The following is a 15,575-nucleotide window of genomic DNA, read 5'->3' on the forward strand; positions in this document are numbered from 1 at the left end:
TATGGCTAATGTTGGAGCATTGAGTTCAAATATTTATTACAAATAAAACGCAATCGTTACACTTATGAACAGACATGGTCAAAACCAGTAAAATATTCCAATACATTTTCAACTAAGAGAGCAAAATCCCTCACTTTGCATGTAACATAATAACTGTTTACAATTAATAGAATATGGGATTGATAAATATGATGACCTTGCTGTAAACGCTGGTATTAAGTGCTCACAGTGGATCATTGTGTAATCATTTGATTAGACCTGGCAGTGCGTGCGTATTGTTAATTCTTTAACTTCCTGACCATTTCATGTTGTTGGGCCCCTGTGGCTCTGGGTGCAGCTGCACTGCCTGCACCCCCCGCTGCTCAGTATTTGTTCATGATGGAGGCAGATGTGACTGACTTTCTACTGTATGTGACCCTGGAGAAGCAGAATGTCTCATTGACACATGTAATTTAAAAACCTGCCAATGAGTGTTATCTAATAAGAATCCTCTCCAGGTGTCTCTTTTACTCTCTTTATGGTTGTATGTTTTCACTTGTGTATGAGCTATCATTGAGCCAGCAGAGACACACACTGGAGCGACAGTGTCTCCGGTAACAAATATAATGTGGGCAAGCTTCATTATTGGAACCAGACACTATTGACTTTTGACTGACAATTGACTTACTATAGAGAAGTCAGACAGAAAGAGAAACACACAGAGAGAGAGAGAGATCTCCCTGAGTGGTATGAAAGTGGAAGGTTGCAGGCCAGTGTGATAAACATATTGTTTTTACTAGGGATGCACCGAATATTCGGCCACCGAAAATTATCGGCCGAAAATGGTTTAAAAGGCCCTTTCGGCTATCACCGAATGTCAGAACAGGCTTACGTTGGTAACCTAACGTGTTGTTGTGATGACGTAATAAAGACGCGGCGACCATGCTCGCGGCTGACTCACAGGGGGGGGACATTGACCTTTGTCATCGAGATTGCCCTGAGCCTTTAACAAATCGTATTAAATAATCTGATGACAGACTGTAAACAGAATAGCTGACAATTTAACAAACTAAATAACTCAGTTACCTCTAATCATTAACACATGTTTGTATCATGTAGTTAACTCCGTGTGTTGCTGCTAGCATACATAACACCTGACGTGGAAACGTTACTCGTGGATGGGGCTACAGAGCTGCTAGAAAGACGGTCGAACCCGGTACATTCCTCCGTCTGCATGCGGTGCACTTTTGCTAAATGTTTAGACAAATTGCTCGTGCTTACATGCTAAACTCTTATTGCACTTATGGTAACAAGTATTCTCCACATCGAGACGGGTAAAGTTTAACCACACCTCGGAGCGCGTTCTCTCCGCCATCTCCGCAGTGTGCTCCGCTGCATGTATCAGCTGCGTGTGTGTAAACTGCCCCGCCCCCTCGCACACAGACGGGGGAGAGATCTCGTCTGATCGAAAATACATCATAGACGATTTGTTGTCTTTGCATATTAGAAACGAGTTGGCGACACTAAGACTGCGATATAATGTTTTTTAGCAATAATACATGACATATATAAATGTACTGTATGCATTCAAAAGTGCTGAATAAATGTTTTATGGACCCATAATAGTGATTATTATTTAAGTTAAGTTTTGCCATAATCATGTCTATTTCCATAATCAGGTAGCTGAACAACATTGGTAAAAAATGTATACATTATATATATATTTATATTAATCATTTTCGGCTTCGGCTTTCGGCATTCGGTTTTCGGCCAACTGTTTCCTATTTTCGGTATCGGTTTCGGCCAAGAATTTCCCATTCGGTGCACCCCTAGTTTTTACAGTCATTTTTTTTTACCTGGATTTAAACGTATGAGGATGTGCAGCAGCTGAACAAGATGTAAAAACTGCTTGCATACAAAACTAGTATAAGCAATCTTCTTATAGGGCAATACATCTTCCAACTACTTCCTTAATTAATTGTAGGATAAAGATCCAGTGTACTATTAAATAGCAACTATTAGCGTTATTAAACTGGAAGCCGTGAAGATTGCCCAAAATAGTTTGTAATTAATAGATAAATTAATCGGGTCATACAAATACCATTTCAACTTTACTTCAAGCGGCCTAGATTCTTATAATAATATTGATATTTTAAAACTGAAATATTTATTTGTGTGTTTTTTAATTGTCGTGAATTTCTCAGTTTCTTTTATAAATGTTCGGTTTATCTTTCCTTCTTATTGTGGTGCACTTGGAAAAGTATTGATAAGTCTTTAAATCATTACGGATAACTTTTTAAGTGTTATGATAGTTGCTGATGGAGGTTATGAGACGACTATATTCTTTAATTAAAGCCAGTTATATTCATTGACCAGTGTATTAAATACAGATATGTATATTCAACAGGTGATTTAAGGGCGTATTGTTTGCGTTTTTCTCCATCTATCTCGGACTTATAGAAGAGATCCTCAATAGCAGCCAGAATGCATTCAGCAAAGCCCTTACCAATATCCCTATGTCTGCCTTTATGCATCCACGCACTTAAATGCAGATGTCAGCTGTCGGTCCCAGTTCACACACACAATATTTCCCTGCTGCTGGGAGCTCCAGTGTGAGGCTGAACATGTTGGGTGATTGTTTAGTGTCATAAGAGCTGTAGCAGTTATAGCCTCCCATGGCCTGTCTCAGAGACCCAAGTGTGGTGGTGCCAAGCAGCTCTAACTACTGTAGCTGGCACCCTGCTCTAAACAATAGGCAGCTCCAACACACAGCTCTGTCTTTGTCACCCTGATCGTGAGCCTTGATCTGGGCCTGCGTCGGCCCGGCTGGCTGCATGGCTAGGGAAAAGGCACACGGCTCACAAAGTTTTACATCGGTTATTGTGGAAGGTAAAGTTGATCTAGTCCTTTGGTAGGGACCATTTAACTGTGACAGCTTCTGCTGGCTATGGTTGATGTGTGTTTTTTTTTTTTACTAAAGAAGGAATGACCTGTTTTGGTTTCTAAATTACTTAACCTTAGTGCACACACACGTTAAGACAAGTCATGAAGCACTAAAACCAGAGCTGTCGGTTGTATCCGAAAGCACTAAAACACATTTTCTGCGTCTAACTCCATCACACCTGTATCATTTTCTACCTTATCTTTCTCGTGTGCGCTGTTGCCTTTCACTACACAAGCCCCTGGTGGAAAACATTAATTAAAAACATTAAGTAAAGAAGGTCATATCGGGTGTTTTGGTAGTCCACAAGGCGCTATGTGTGACGTGGCAGATTTCAGAGGCATACCGTATAATAGATCCATGGCAGTCATCAGCAGCACATCACAGGCGAGCTGACGCTGAGAGCCTCTCTTCAGGGTGGTTGCGTCAGCCGGAGGAGAGAGTGACGTCACCTCCGGGCAGCTGAAAGCATTGCAACGCTGCGGCCCCTGATGCCTCATTACTGTCAAAGACTTCCCTGGCTGAGACTACGGTCCTCAATGAGCAGGCCAAAGCATCCTCTCTAGTGCAGAGCAGAGGCACAATGGTCAGACGAAGGGAACCAAGAATCTAAAACGGCAGCTTTTCACACATTCATAGTGTCACTTTAAGAGACAATAGGTAGCAGCGCACGCATCAAATCATTGTCTTAGTTACTTGTATGTATAATGATTTTGGTGTCTCTTTTGTGATTAAGTAAGTGGATCACAATGGGTTTTAAAGCCTGCAAAAATTAGGATAACGCACAAACAACCTCCTCTTCGCATTAGGGCTGGACGCAGTGTAATTGTTGAATTATAGAAAATGGAACCGAGAATGTAATCTCAGAGGATTAGACTTCTGGACAGCAGACTGTAAAAAAAAAAAAAAAAAAAAAAAACGGCCTGGAAAATGAGCGGTGGGGGGGCGGTCCAAACATTACTGAGGAGTGTCTAAGTGCTCTGTGACCCACATTCAGGCTCCCCAAGGTAAAGGAAGAGGCATTTGCGCACACACAAACACACTCATACGTGCGCGTTCAAATACATGGCATACCTTAACTAGACGCACATTAAAGTAAATGCTCACATAATGTATGCATACACACACACACATTAATATTTGCAATATGTTTACTATAACAATAGAATTGTACATGTTGTTTTTCTTACTTGTATATATTATCCAATAATTATTCCAGATACAATCACGCACACACTTCAAGGCTCTTTGGGGCCGGCCGAGTAAACAGCGCAATGCAATAACACAAAAGGCTGATTGAGTCAGGAAAGGTCAGAGCCGGGCTCAGATGGCCTTTTGAACCACACTGGGGGTGTTTGAAGAGCCAGCCCCCCCCCAGGGCCCCCACCCGGCCCCACCTCTGCAGCACCCTCCTTTGGTCTGAGCCCATACAGGATACCTATGTTTGTCTGATGGAAGTCTTCCCACCCTTCACTCTCCGTCTGCCTGTTGAACTCATAGTATTTCTGTTTCTCTGTCTTGCAGGTGTCTGCTGGTAAAGCGTGTGTGCGCCTGAGAGTGTGTGTGTGTGTGTGTGTGTATGCGTGCAGGCACTTGTGTTTTCCCAGCCCAGTAAGGATTTGGAGCGGAGCGTGGCCTGAACACATCACAGAGGGACAATGAGCGAGCTGGAACAGTTGCGGCAGGAAGCCGAGCAACTACGCAATCAGATCCGGGTAATGCAACGTTTTCTGTGCATGCGTTTGTTTATGTTATGTTGCGCGTGTATGTTATACGTGTTTTTGTGCATCGCATGTGTGCCACTGTCTGTTCTCTAGCTGTGACTCATGCCGTTATAGATGAGACAGTGACACACTCGACATATAACTTGTCAATCATCCTCTTTGTCTCGTGAAATGTTTTTATCGTGGGAACTGATGCATTGATGTCTGTTGCTGCTGTGATATTATTCTAGGGTCACTGGGATATTTAGTTGATCAGCAATAAGCACATTTTATTGCACTTATAGCACTTAATCAGAAGTATTTTAGTTCCTTTTCAGGTATGTTTTTTCCATTATTTGTGCATATAGTGACATAACAATCGCCAACATGATTATTTTCTTTCTCTTGTGTCACAGGATGCCAGGAAAGCCTGCAGCGACTCCACTCTGTCACAGGTACGTCTTCCTCTCCACATAGTAATAATAGATTTGTTACACAATATTATATAAGTATTTTCATTTTTAACAATTGCTATATTTTAGGGAGTGTTAACACAATCAAAGTTGTGTCGTTCCAAATGCACCCTAAGTTACAATATGCCTGTTTGCCAATAAGCAATGTTACATCTAAAAAAATCTATTTTCAAACATGATCTAGCTTGTTGCTTTTTATTGCCCTGGCAGTTGTTTCAATCAAGTTATAGGGAAAATACTTCATAGACATTATGCAGCTATTTTAGCTTCACTATTTTTAGTCGTTGTCTATTCTTGTGTTATCTTGACCTGTTTTTACTGCCTGAGCTAGAGTCCACTGTCCAGTGTAGTGTGTTTGTTTGTAGTGATAAGTGTGTGTGTGGGCCTCGAGTGACACTGCTGACGCGTCTTCCTGTGTTTTGGCAGATCACAGCTGGTCTGGACTCAGTGGGCCGGATACAGATGCGGACGCGGCGCACTCTCAGGGGCCACCTGGCCAAGATCTATGCAATGCACTGGGGGAGCGACTCCAGGTACTGTGGTTATTTTACAGGAAACTAATTATTATCAAACAGCACGATAGGAAATTAACCTTTTTATACCATTTGTTTTTTATGTTCTTATTGTGTTACATTTTTTGGGGAACGGGGCAATGGCAAAAAAGTGGCACCATGCGCCACCAAGAGCTAAGACAAACTGGACACACCTTACAGTCACAGAGAAGGAATTTTACAATAAAATCCACTGGCATCTGGCATTGGCTTAATCATGACTCGGCTGCTTAATTCTTTGCATAGGTAATGTCTTAGTAATAGCTCCAACTTGGCTGCTAATATCTAGGTTAGTTAAGGAGTGAAGGCATGACTTCAGTTATGGCAGCAATTCAGGATCAATTTACAACTCTCCCTGCAGATACACTCTGATACTCTAACCTTTTTAAATGATGGGGTTCAAACTGCTTATAGGACTGGTTTTACCATTAATATTATGTATGTGTTTAATATGTCTGTGTCACCCTTTATTTTTCTCTCTGTCCATCTGTCTCCCAATGCAATGCACTGGGGCAGTGACGGCAGTCCCAGGTGTGGGGCTATACTACTACCAGTACCACTACTACTATTACTACCACTACTAAAACTACTATATTCTACTAATAAGACTAATACCACCATAATTGACTGTCACTTACTGCAACCTCCACTACTACTGAACTCTGTCGTAGCGCTAGCACTGGTAAACGCCCCCACTTTGAGCACAGGAATGATATAGCTGGGCACAGTGACAGGCAGCCACCCCAGCTGTTAAATATTTCCTTAAATGCAGTTTGTAAGATCTAACAATCTTTTTTCCTAAATGTTAATGATTCACAATCAATCAGTTAGAGAGTGGCTGCTAACAATGAGTTTTCACTTAATTAAAACTTACAGACTGCTTTTTAACGGTTTGTTGAAATGACGAGCACTTGGAGGATTGTATTTTCCCAATAGTATGCATGTAGTGCACTAGTTCTTTCTTATCAATAAACGAGAAGTGTATGAGAAATAAAACCTAAAGATAGTGTGACCTAACTTTTAAATCTACTACAACATTTAGGATTTTCAAAAATCATAAATATCTGTTCAGTGTAAGCATACTTGTTTTATCCTACAGTAAACACTGGTATTACCTGCAGCAGATGATGCATAGGCTGTTCAAATGTGATTATTCTGTTAAGTGTGTGTGTGTATATATATGTGTTTGCCTGGCTCCCTCTGGGTGACCCTGCAGGAGGCCAGTGTTTATTGTGTATACAGCCACTGACATTTGAGCGTGATGGCTCTCCTCTGATTGTAGCATAGCACCGTCAAACCACTTCCTGTCATTGGAGAGGCGGAAACACCAGTGAGGGAGGGGGAGGAGTTCAGCCATTTCTTCATCTGCCACCACCCTTCTCTCTCTCTCTCTCTCTCTCTCTCTCTCTCTCTCTCTCTCTCTCTCTCTCTTCTCTCTCTCTCTCTCTCTCTCTCTCTCTCTCGCTCTCTCTCTCTCTCTCTCTCTCTCTCTCTCTCTTCTTCATCTCTTCTCTGCATTCTTCTCTTGCTGTCCCTCTCTGCTGCGCCCCACCCCAGCTTCTTTCTAGTGCTTTCCCGACCCCTCGTGCTTACCATTAGACAGTAGGACTTTTACATAACTGGGGTAATAAATATTACATGGGGGGACATTAAAAGTGGCTTCCCTGGATGAGGAGACTTCCACCAGGAGGGGGAGGAAGAGATGGAGGGAAACGGGGAGTGGCAGAGAAGAGTAGGGAGCTCACACTGAATGCTTTTTGACAGATCACCTTTAACTCATTCAGACAGTGTAGCACAGTACTCTGTTAGCTGGCTGCTGGCTCTCATTGCTTTTAATGATCCAGGTGCATGTACCCTTTAGATTATGTGGGTTTTTCTACATGTGGACCGCTTCTCATTGTGCTGTTCTCCACTTTCCAGGTTACTTGTCAGTGCCTCGCAAGATGGAAAGCTTATCATCTGGGACAGCTACACAACAAATAAGGTGAGGTTATTGACATGACATTATAGATTGTATAGTAAGTACAAAAACAACAGTATATTTCAACGTTTTTCTGCCATCTGAAATGTGCTTCTCCTGTCAGAGTTCAATACCAACAGTTCTGTGATGTATGCCCTCTCAAACACAATACTGATATATATGTTGTGACAAGCTTCCATCCAAATGACATTAATAAGGTTTTCTTGTGGATTCTTTATAGATTTATCAAATTAATCTGGCTGGTAAATTAGTGAAAGTGACCCTTGTATTTCGAGAGGAATCTGCTTTAATGTTTAAAGAATATTACTGAAATTGAAATCCTCCCCCTAAGAGTATAAAACAAATGTGGCCATTGATAGCATAATCTATAGCGCACTCCTGCCTCATAGTTTTTAGCTATACCAATGTTTTGAAATCCAAAACGGAGGAAGAAACCACCTGAAACAGTCTTGTGCTTTCCTCTTGCACTTAATAATAAGTTCTGCTGTCTTCATATTCATCATGGCGTACTGAAATTACTACGTTTCTTACTGACATCTTTTGCAAAACCCAGACAAAAGCAAGAATGTGTTCTTTAATTTCTCTGAAGGACAGGGGAAGTAGCAGAGTTATGTCCACTGCTGACTCCGAAGCTCCACATTACTACTACTATTATATTTACTAAAGACTCTCCTTGTCCTCAGATGCATGCCATCCCGCTGCGTTCCTCCTGGGTGATGACGTGCGCCTACGCCCCCTCTGGGAACTATGTGGCCTGTGGAGGCCTGGACAACATCTGCTCCATATACAGCCTGAAGACCCGGGAGGGCAACGTGCGTGTCACCAGAGAGCTCCCAGGACACACAGGTAGGCACAGTGCCAGCTGAGATATAATATGAATTAATGAAATAAGCCTATTTATGGACTCAACTGAGTTATTTATATCCTAAATAACATTATGGCAGTTTCTTAAATCATATTCTGACCTGAGGGCAGCATTCTAGCATGCCTGGTTGAATATCTGTGACACGTAGACAATGCCTTAGTTTAGTTTTAGAGCTCAGATTTGTATGTACAGGCTGACGGGCTGGTTCAACGAGTCAAAACAGTGGAAAGATTCACGTTGCCCCTTTCACACCAACGCGTTTTCAGCTCCGGCTCGGACCTGGAGCCTGAAAAGTACCGTTTTTTTTCCTGTTCACACCGCAGAGGCGCAGCCTCTTAGCTCCGGAATCCGGTTCACTTACAGCTCCAAAAAATTGTCGGTCTACTCTAGAGGCAAGAGCTTCGGAGCTAAGAGGCGGCGGCGCTTACGTCTCTCTTACGTCGAGGCGGGGGCAGGGGCGGGATCAGCCTCCTGAACAACAACAAAATACCTGCGTATGATTATTTGTAAAGTTCCAAGTAAAGTCGTCCGATGCCTTCCATTTCGTTTCGTAAGAGGATAACCAAAGCGAACAGCGCTTCAATACAATCGGCCATTGTTGTTGTTGTCGATGTGAGGGATTTCCGCGCGGTTTGGATTTTATGAAGCAGGCACGTAAACGGTGACGTCATGACGCAGCAGCGGCAGCTCTGGGCGGTGTGAACAGAGCGGGAGCAGAAAAGGGAAACCGGAGCTGAACCAAAAAAGCTCCGGAGCTAGAAAGGGAAAAGCGCTGGTGTGAAAGCCGCAACAGTGCTGTTATTTATACTGGTTCAATTTGTGGATTAAGGATTGCCATCAGCTAAATGAGTGGGACTGTTCATAAGGGCCACAAGTGCATCCCTTGTAGAAAAATAAATTGCTCCTGGTTAAATCTGACATAAGGCATCATCGTGAAGAAGGATTAGCACAGTAGAAAAATTCAGTAGTCGTTGTCCGCCATACGAGTAGCTCATGAGTAAAGTGTCTTGCAGAGGGGGGGTTGATCAGGCAGGGCCGAGCGCTCCTTATCTGATGTGTAACCTCTGATCCTCTCCAGGTTACCTGTCTTGCTGTCGTTTCTTGGACGACAATCAGATACTGACCAGCTCCGGAGACACCACCTGGTGAGATTTACACTCTGCTCCACCCACACAGCTCTAAGATTTGAAATGCTTTTACATGATGGAAATATTCTTGTTTCTGTTTAACACGCTAGACTGAAGATGCTCCAGCACATTAAATACAAATTTTAAAAAATTCTCCTTGGTATTGATCTTCTTCTCTCACCATCTTACCCCCTTGTTGCTGCTTTTTACATTCCCTTTGTGCTAATTGAACAAACTCTTTGATCTGTGCTATTCATAACGCTTATACTTAAAGTAGATATGCACGGCAGGCCCACTTTAAGCCATACAGGCTCATAACTCTAGAGGGCTGGATAAAGATGCATTAAAGATGGACACTCACACCTGACCACTACCGTGTTTCTTGCAGTGCATTGTGGGACATAGAGACCGGTCAGCAGGCCACCTCCTTCAGTGGCCACACAGGGGATGTGATGAGCTTGTCTCTGAGCCCGGACTTCAAGACCTTTGTGTCCGGAGCCTGTGACGCCACCTCCAAGCTGTGGGACATCCGGGACGGCATGTGCAGGCAGTCCTTCACCGGCCATGTGTCCGACATCAACGCCGTCACCGTGAGTGCTGAAACAGATGTGCACACACACACCCACAGACGGACACACACACACTGTAGGAAGGAAGAGTCTAAAGGATTGATGGGTGGAAGACTGCTGATTGGATATTGTTTAAAATGACTTGAAAATTGCAAACACATTTTAGTTTTCATATTACATTTTCTTTTTTTAACTCTACTGTTTAGAGCTTTATCTGAGTACAAGAATTATATTTCTTGCTATAGGATGTTTAACACCAAGGCAAAATTGCATACTGCTGTTTCTGTTACTGAAATGTAAAAAGCATTATTCATTTTCCAAAGACAACTTTGATGAGAAAATGTTTTCCTTTGCATTTAATAAATTGTGGATGTTATCAGCTTTTTATCAACAATAACTCTAATATACATTTTGTGTGACAACATTAAGTTGTTTCATTAGTCCATATATTGGTCATCATCATTTTACTTCCACTGAAGATACAGATCTTAGGTGCATTATATGGCCTTGGATGGTCTGTAACACACTGGAAAAGTCAAGGAGCCTCATAATATGGTAATTCAAACAATTGTATCCTGATATCTGCTTGATTTAGATTTCTTTCTCTCCTGCAGTTTTTCCCCAATGGCAACGCCTTTGGCACTGGCTCAGATGACGCCACCTGCAGGCTGTTTGACCTGCGTGCCGACCAGGAGCTGATGATGTACAGCCACGACAACATCATCTGCGGCATCACCTCCGTTTCTTTCTCCAAAAGCGGCCGGCTGCTCCTGGCCGGCTACGATGACTTCAACTGCAACGTCTGGGACACTCTGAAAGGAGAGCGTGCTGGTAAATTACGTCCTAAACTTCTTCTTTTTTTTTTTTTCAATTTTAGGATACAGATTTACCAAACTTCATGAATGTAAATTCTGCTTTAATTCTTGACAAGACGCAACCTACAAATTCTTAGATTTTAGAAACTGGAGGTGGAATTATCTGCATTTGTGCTTGAAATTGTTCAGTTTAAATCAAATCAATGCCAGTTATGGATTCAGCTGTGAAATGTAGCATACATTGCATCCTAGAATAGATGTGAACAGACACATGAGTAGCAAGTTGAAATTTAGCATAAAGGTCGGACTGTGTAACTTCTTGTGTTACAAAGCTGAAAACGTTTCAGTGATTTGAGTTATTCATATTATTTTTTTAATAGTTTGTACAGGTTTAACTGATCAACCTTGGACTCATTTATTTGACCTTCAGGTGTGCTAGCGGGCCACGACAACAGAGTGAGCTGCTTAGGGGTGACAGAAGACGGCATGGCTGTGGCCACTGGATCCTGGGACAGTTTCCTTCGCATCTGGAACTAAACAAACATCTTCCCTGTTGTACTCAATCACTGCCCGCCTACTTCCTCCTGCACCCCCACGCCACATGTCCCAACTCATCTGCTGGGCTGGACCGGAGGGGTGCACACTGTGTCTGCCCAAATCCTTTCAACTCACTCCCAGCTCTCCTCTCTGCAGGCGACCCGCCCTCCTGTGAGAAAGTACAACTCTTTCTAACTTTCCAAGTGACGTTTTTTCTTTTTTTTTAACCAACTTTTACACAGAAACAAATATAGGAACCTTTCGATAGAGTTGGCCAAGCAAAAGTTTAAAAAGAAGAGATTAGTTGTGAAAAACTGAAGGAAAAAAAAAATAAGATTTTGCCCAATTCTCTTGTGCGGGGGGGGGCGATAAAAAGCATCTATTACCGTGACTAACAAGCAAGATGAGCGTCGGCATGTAATATGTAAATGTATATATAAAGACAGTATATATGTATAGCATTATGTGTGTATATATGCATCATATGCATATATAATGTGTATGTATATATTTTTGTAGTTTATTTCCCACCCTTGAGGTTTTTTTGTTATGTTTTTGGGGGTTTTATGTTTTATTTATAGTGTACATATTCACATTACAAAAACATAATGCCAGAAACACTGATTTTATCCAATGTGAGTACCAGACTGATCGTCAGACAATTAAGAGGCAGCAGCGTATCATTGAATCTAAAAAGTCTGCTCTCGTTCATTTTCAATGTTTCTGGTACTTGCTGATTTCGTCAAGCCCAGCAAACGAAGATTTAACAAATCTTAGAATTCGGCCAAGCTAAACTTACGTTCCTCAGTCGATGTGTATTATGGTTACAGGCAGTATACATAATTCATGCATCCTCTGCATTTTTTTTTTTCAACCACACAACCCCTGGCATTTCTCAACGCAGTCTTTTCATATGAAAGGAAACGCCACACTGCTGTGATAATGATAAAAGGGAGCATGTCAAAATAAAACAAGCGGTGTTTTTAAGTTTTAAGTCTGCTAGTCGAGCTTTACCTCGAAAGTAGAAACCGTTGAATTTAGGCTAGGATAGAAAACGTTATTTACCTGGAGGCCCTGCCTTGGCCTCCACTTGTGTTTGATTGTGGTTTTAACCACACGAATATCTGAAGACCACATTCATTCCATGCAAATCAACAGCTGTGTGATATGATTGATAACCCAATAATAGTCCTAAATATAGGTTTTGCGTCTCCTGTGGCCTATAGAATCTACTTTTCCTTAATCGAGATGTGCATCTAAGTTCCTCATACAAAAGACACTGTTGGAGAGATGAGCATCGCATAGAGACGCATTCTCCCGAAGCAGAAGCCATTTCTACCTGTGAGCCTGTAATGGTGCTGAGGCCTGTATGGACATAAAGTAGAGTCAATACATGAGGATATTTAAAGGACCATAAAGGACAGCAGTGACTCTGCTGGGGACAAGAGGGAAGATGAAGAGGACAAAATAAAGATATCGGTCAGAGTTTGCCATGTCGTTTTATCCTTTTTTAAAGCAAAGGATCAAGTCCTTTTTGTCGTCAACAGGGTGTGAACTGAGTGAATACATGGAACTGAAATCATGTCAGCCACTCTGAAATCACACCAGTGCCACAACAAGCCTGTCAAAAAAAAAAAAAAAAAAAAAATGGTTTAACACTTTTTTTTTTCTCACCAAAAACATGTTATGAACTGTTAAATATTGCTTGTGAATAGAGTACACTTGGTAGACAGAAATGTACACTTGGTAGAGAGCTAGATATGCACTCACGAACTGTAGTACAAATGTAAACCATTGAGCACATGTGACTTATTTACCCATAGAAGTACTATCTCTGATTTTGAGTCTTTTCTCATCTTCCATTATTTTGGTTCCTCTAAATGCTTAATTAAAAAAACAATATATGTGATTTGGACCTATCCATCAGCTGTCTCAGGTGCCTATCTCTGAATTTAAACATGTGACCCAAATGGGCTAGATAAAGGAGGATTTGTGCTCCTGAGATGTGGCACTATTGTGTCTCCATTCTGCCTTACAATACCATTCCTAATAGGTCATACTAGCATCGACTACAGTAATGTTTTCCTCTTATTATTCCTTTTTACAGATTTATCAATAAGAGAGATTGCTTATTATTTTTTGTTTCCCAATAGAAGCACATTCTGATACTAGTGAACACTAAAAAGCATGCTTACAGAAACCACAGCGACCACATGCAGCTCTATACTGCTTCTTAAAGTGTTTCTACATCACTCTTTATACAATTCTACTTTCTAATACTACCGTACAGTTTGTAGTATTTATTTAGGTTCAGTCGGCTATCAATGAAACCCCTCTTTTGGCATAGCGTGATTCTCGTGACCTTTCTTGTTTTTAAATGTTTTTGCTGCTTCTACCTGGCTTTGCATTGATGAATCAATTTTGAGAGAATGTTAAAAATAACCGTTATAGTTTTTAGCCTGAGAATATCTTTGGGGTGTGTAGGATGTGATATGTATTGCATATCAGTGTTGAGGTGTGTGTGTGTGGGGGGGAGGGGAGGGATTGGGGGACGATTTGCTGATGTATGTGGATAACATATAGATCTAAGTGTTACTTCCTCATTTGTGCCAATGTTATCCACAGACCCTGAGCTGTGAACTGAAAACTAAGTCAATGTGACAACAAAAAAACAACATTGCTCACTTTACTCAAGTGCCAGCCTTCTGCATATCCACAAATTAAATTCATGTCAGTATCTGATTTTATACCCAGGATGTTGTTTGATCAAACCGGTGGGCTGCTTAAATCTAAAGATGGGTTTTTGTATCCCAAAGTGTTATAAAAGTGCTTATTAGAGTGAAGTTTCTATATCAATCAGCGGACATGAAAAGTGTCCCCCATATAAAGATGACAACATGTATTTTAAGAGGAATTGTTTTAATATTGTGGGAAATGTTTGCTTTCTGGCAGTTAGATGGGACGATCTCTCTCATATCTTTCCGTTAAATATAAGGCCACAACATAAGCAGTCTATTAGCTTAGCACAAAGACTGGAAACAGCTAGCCTGGCTAATGAAGCTCACTCATTAACATTCAATATCTTAAAACCAAAGTGTGAAAAGGAGAGTTGCCAGAACTATTCTGAATGGCGAATTATCATTTTACATATTTAATAAACAAGATATTCTTTTTGTTTTAGATTCAGAGACAGGCAGGAATTGTAACTGTTGGTCAGAGCCAGGCTAACTGTTTCTCAGTTTCCAATCGTTAAGCTAAGCTAACCGGCAGCTAGCAGAAGCTTTTTTAAATGTCTCGTTAATGGACAGACACGAAGCGGTATCTTTCCTAACTCCTCCGTAAGGATCTAAGCATCTTTTCCCAAATCTCAAAAATATTCCAATAAACCCTGACAGCGATATTCAGCAGGAAATCATGTCCTCGCTCTGTGTGTAATTCAGCAGTATTAGCCGCTGGAACCTGGACTAGTAACACTTCTACGTGCCTGTGCAGTTCACTCATTAATCAAAAAGGTGCTTGACTTCTTTTAATTTCACATTAGTTGTATTTACCTGAAGTCTCCTCCAGTTTATAACCACACAACTGATAAGGAGCCATTGAATCCGCCTGTTGGTGTAACAGTGTCGATATGTTGACAACTACATTTGCATAACTCTCCAGGTTTAATATTTGGATATGACAAATGTAAAGTCTCCTGATTCAATGAGACACCACTTTAATTGCTTATGTCACATGATCACCACCACAGCACCATCACAAAAATAATGCACTGCCCTTTCACTCTACAACCTACTGTTCTGACATTTTCTTTGATTTTATTTATTGTTTTATGTTTTAAGCCAGTAAAGACCAGGGACTTGGTGCCATGATAATTCTCTTACAGTGCTATTGTGTGAAATTATAATCACTTGTTATGGAATAATTTTTATAGTCTTTTTCACACCAGACCTTTTTTTTGTATTTGTACAGTGGCTTGGTGATACTGATATGTTGCCATGAGTTATTGTAACCAATAAAAAGCTTCTAACCAAGAA

The 15,575-nt window shown here is 41.3% G+C and overlaps 1 protein-coding gene across 1 annotated transcript in view; it reads left to right on the plus strand.

The window, feature by feature from the left end:
* The window catches only part of LOC117555185 (guanine nucleotide-binding protein subunit beta-4), an 18,881-nt gene extending 3,306 nt beyond the window's left edge, over positions 1 to 15,575 (plus strand). The window contains exons 2-10 of the mRNA XM_034229973.1: positions 4,445 to 4,635; positions 5,040 to 5,078; positions 5,523 to 5,629; positions 7,568 to 7,631; positions 8,312 to 8,474; positions 9,572 to 9,638; positions 10,009 to 10,210; positions 10,804 to 11,020; positions 11,435 to 15,575. Of these exons, the coding sequence (XP_034085864.1) occupies positions 4,579 to 4,635; positions 5,040 to 5,078; positions 5,523 to 5,629; positions 7,568 to 7,631; positions 8,312 to 8,474; positions 9,572 to 9,638; positions 10,009 to 10,210; positions 10,804 to 11,020; positions 11,435 to 11,541 (1,023 nt within the window). The 5' untranslated portion in view covers positions 4,445 to 4,578 and the 3' untranslated portion in view covers positions 11,542 to 15,575. The remainder of the gene's footprint in view (positions 1 to 4,444; positions 4,636 to 5,039; positions 5,079 to 5,522; positions 5,630 to 7,567; positions 7,632 to 8,311; positions 8,475 to 9,571; positions 9,639 to 10,008; positions 10,211 to 10,803; positions 11,021 to 11,434) is intronic.

The sequence above is a fragment of the Gymnodraco acuticeps genome, unplaced genomic scaffold, assembly GCF_902827175.1.
Source record: "Gymnodraco acuticeps unplaced genomic scaffold, fGymAcu1.1, whole genome shotgun sequence".
In the NCBI taxonomy this organism is placed as follows: Eukaryota; Metazoa; Chordata; class Actinopteri; order Perciformes; family Bathydraconidae; genus Gymnodraco; species Gymnodraco acuticeps.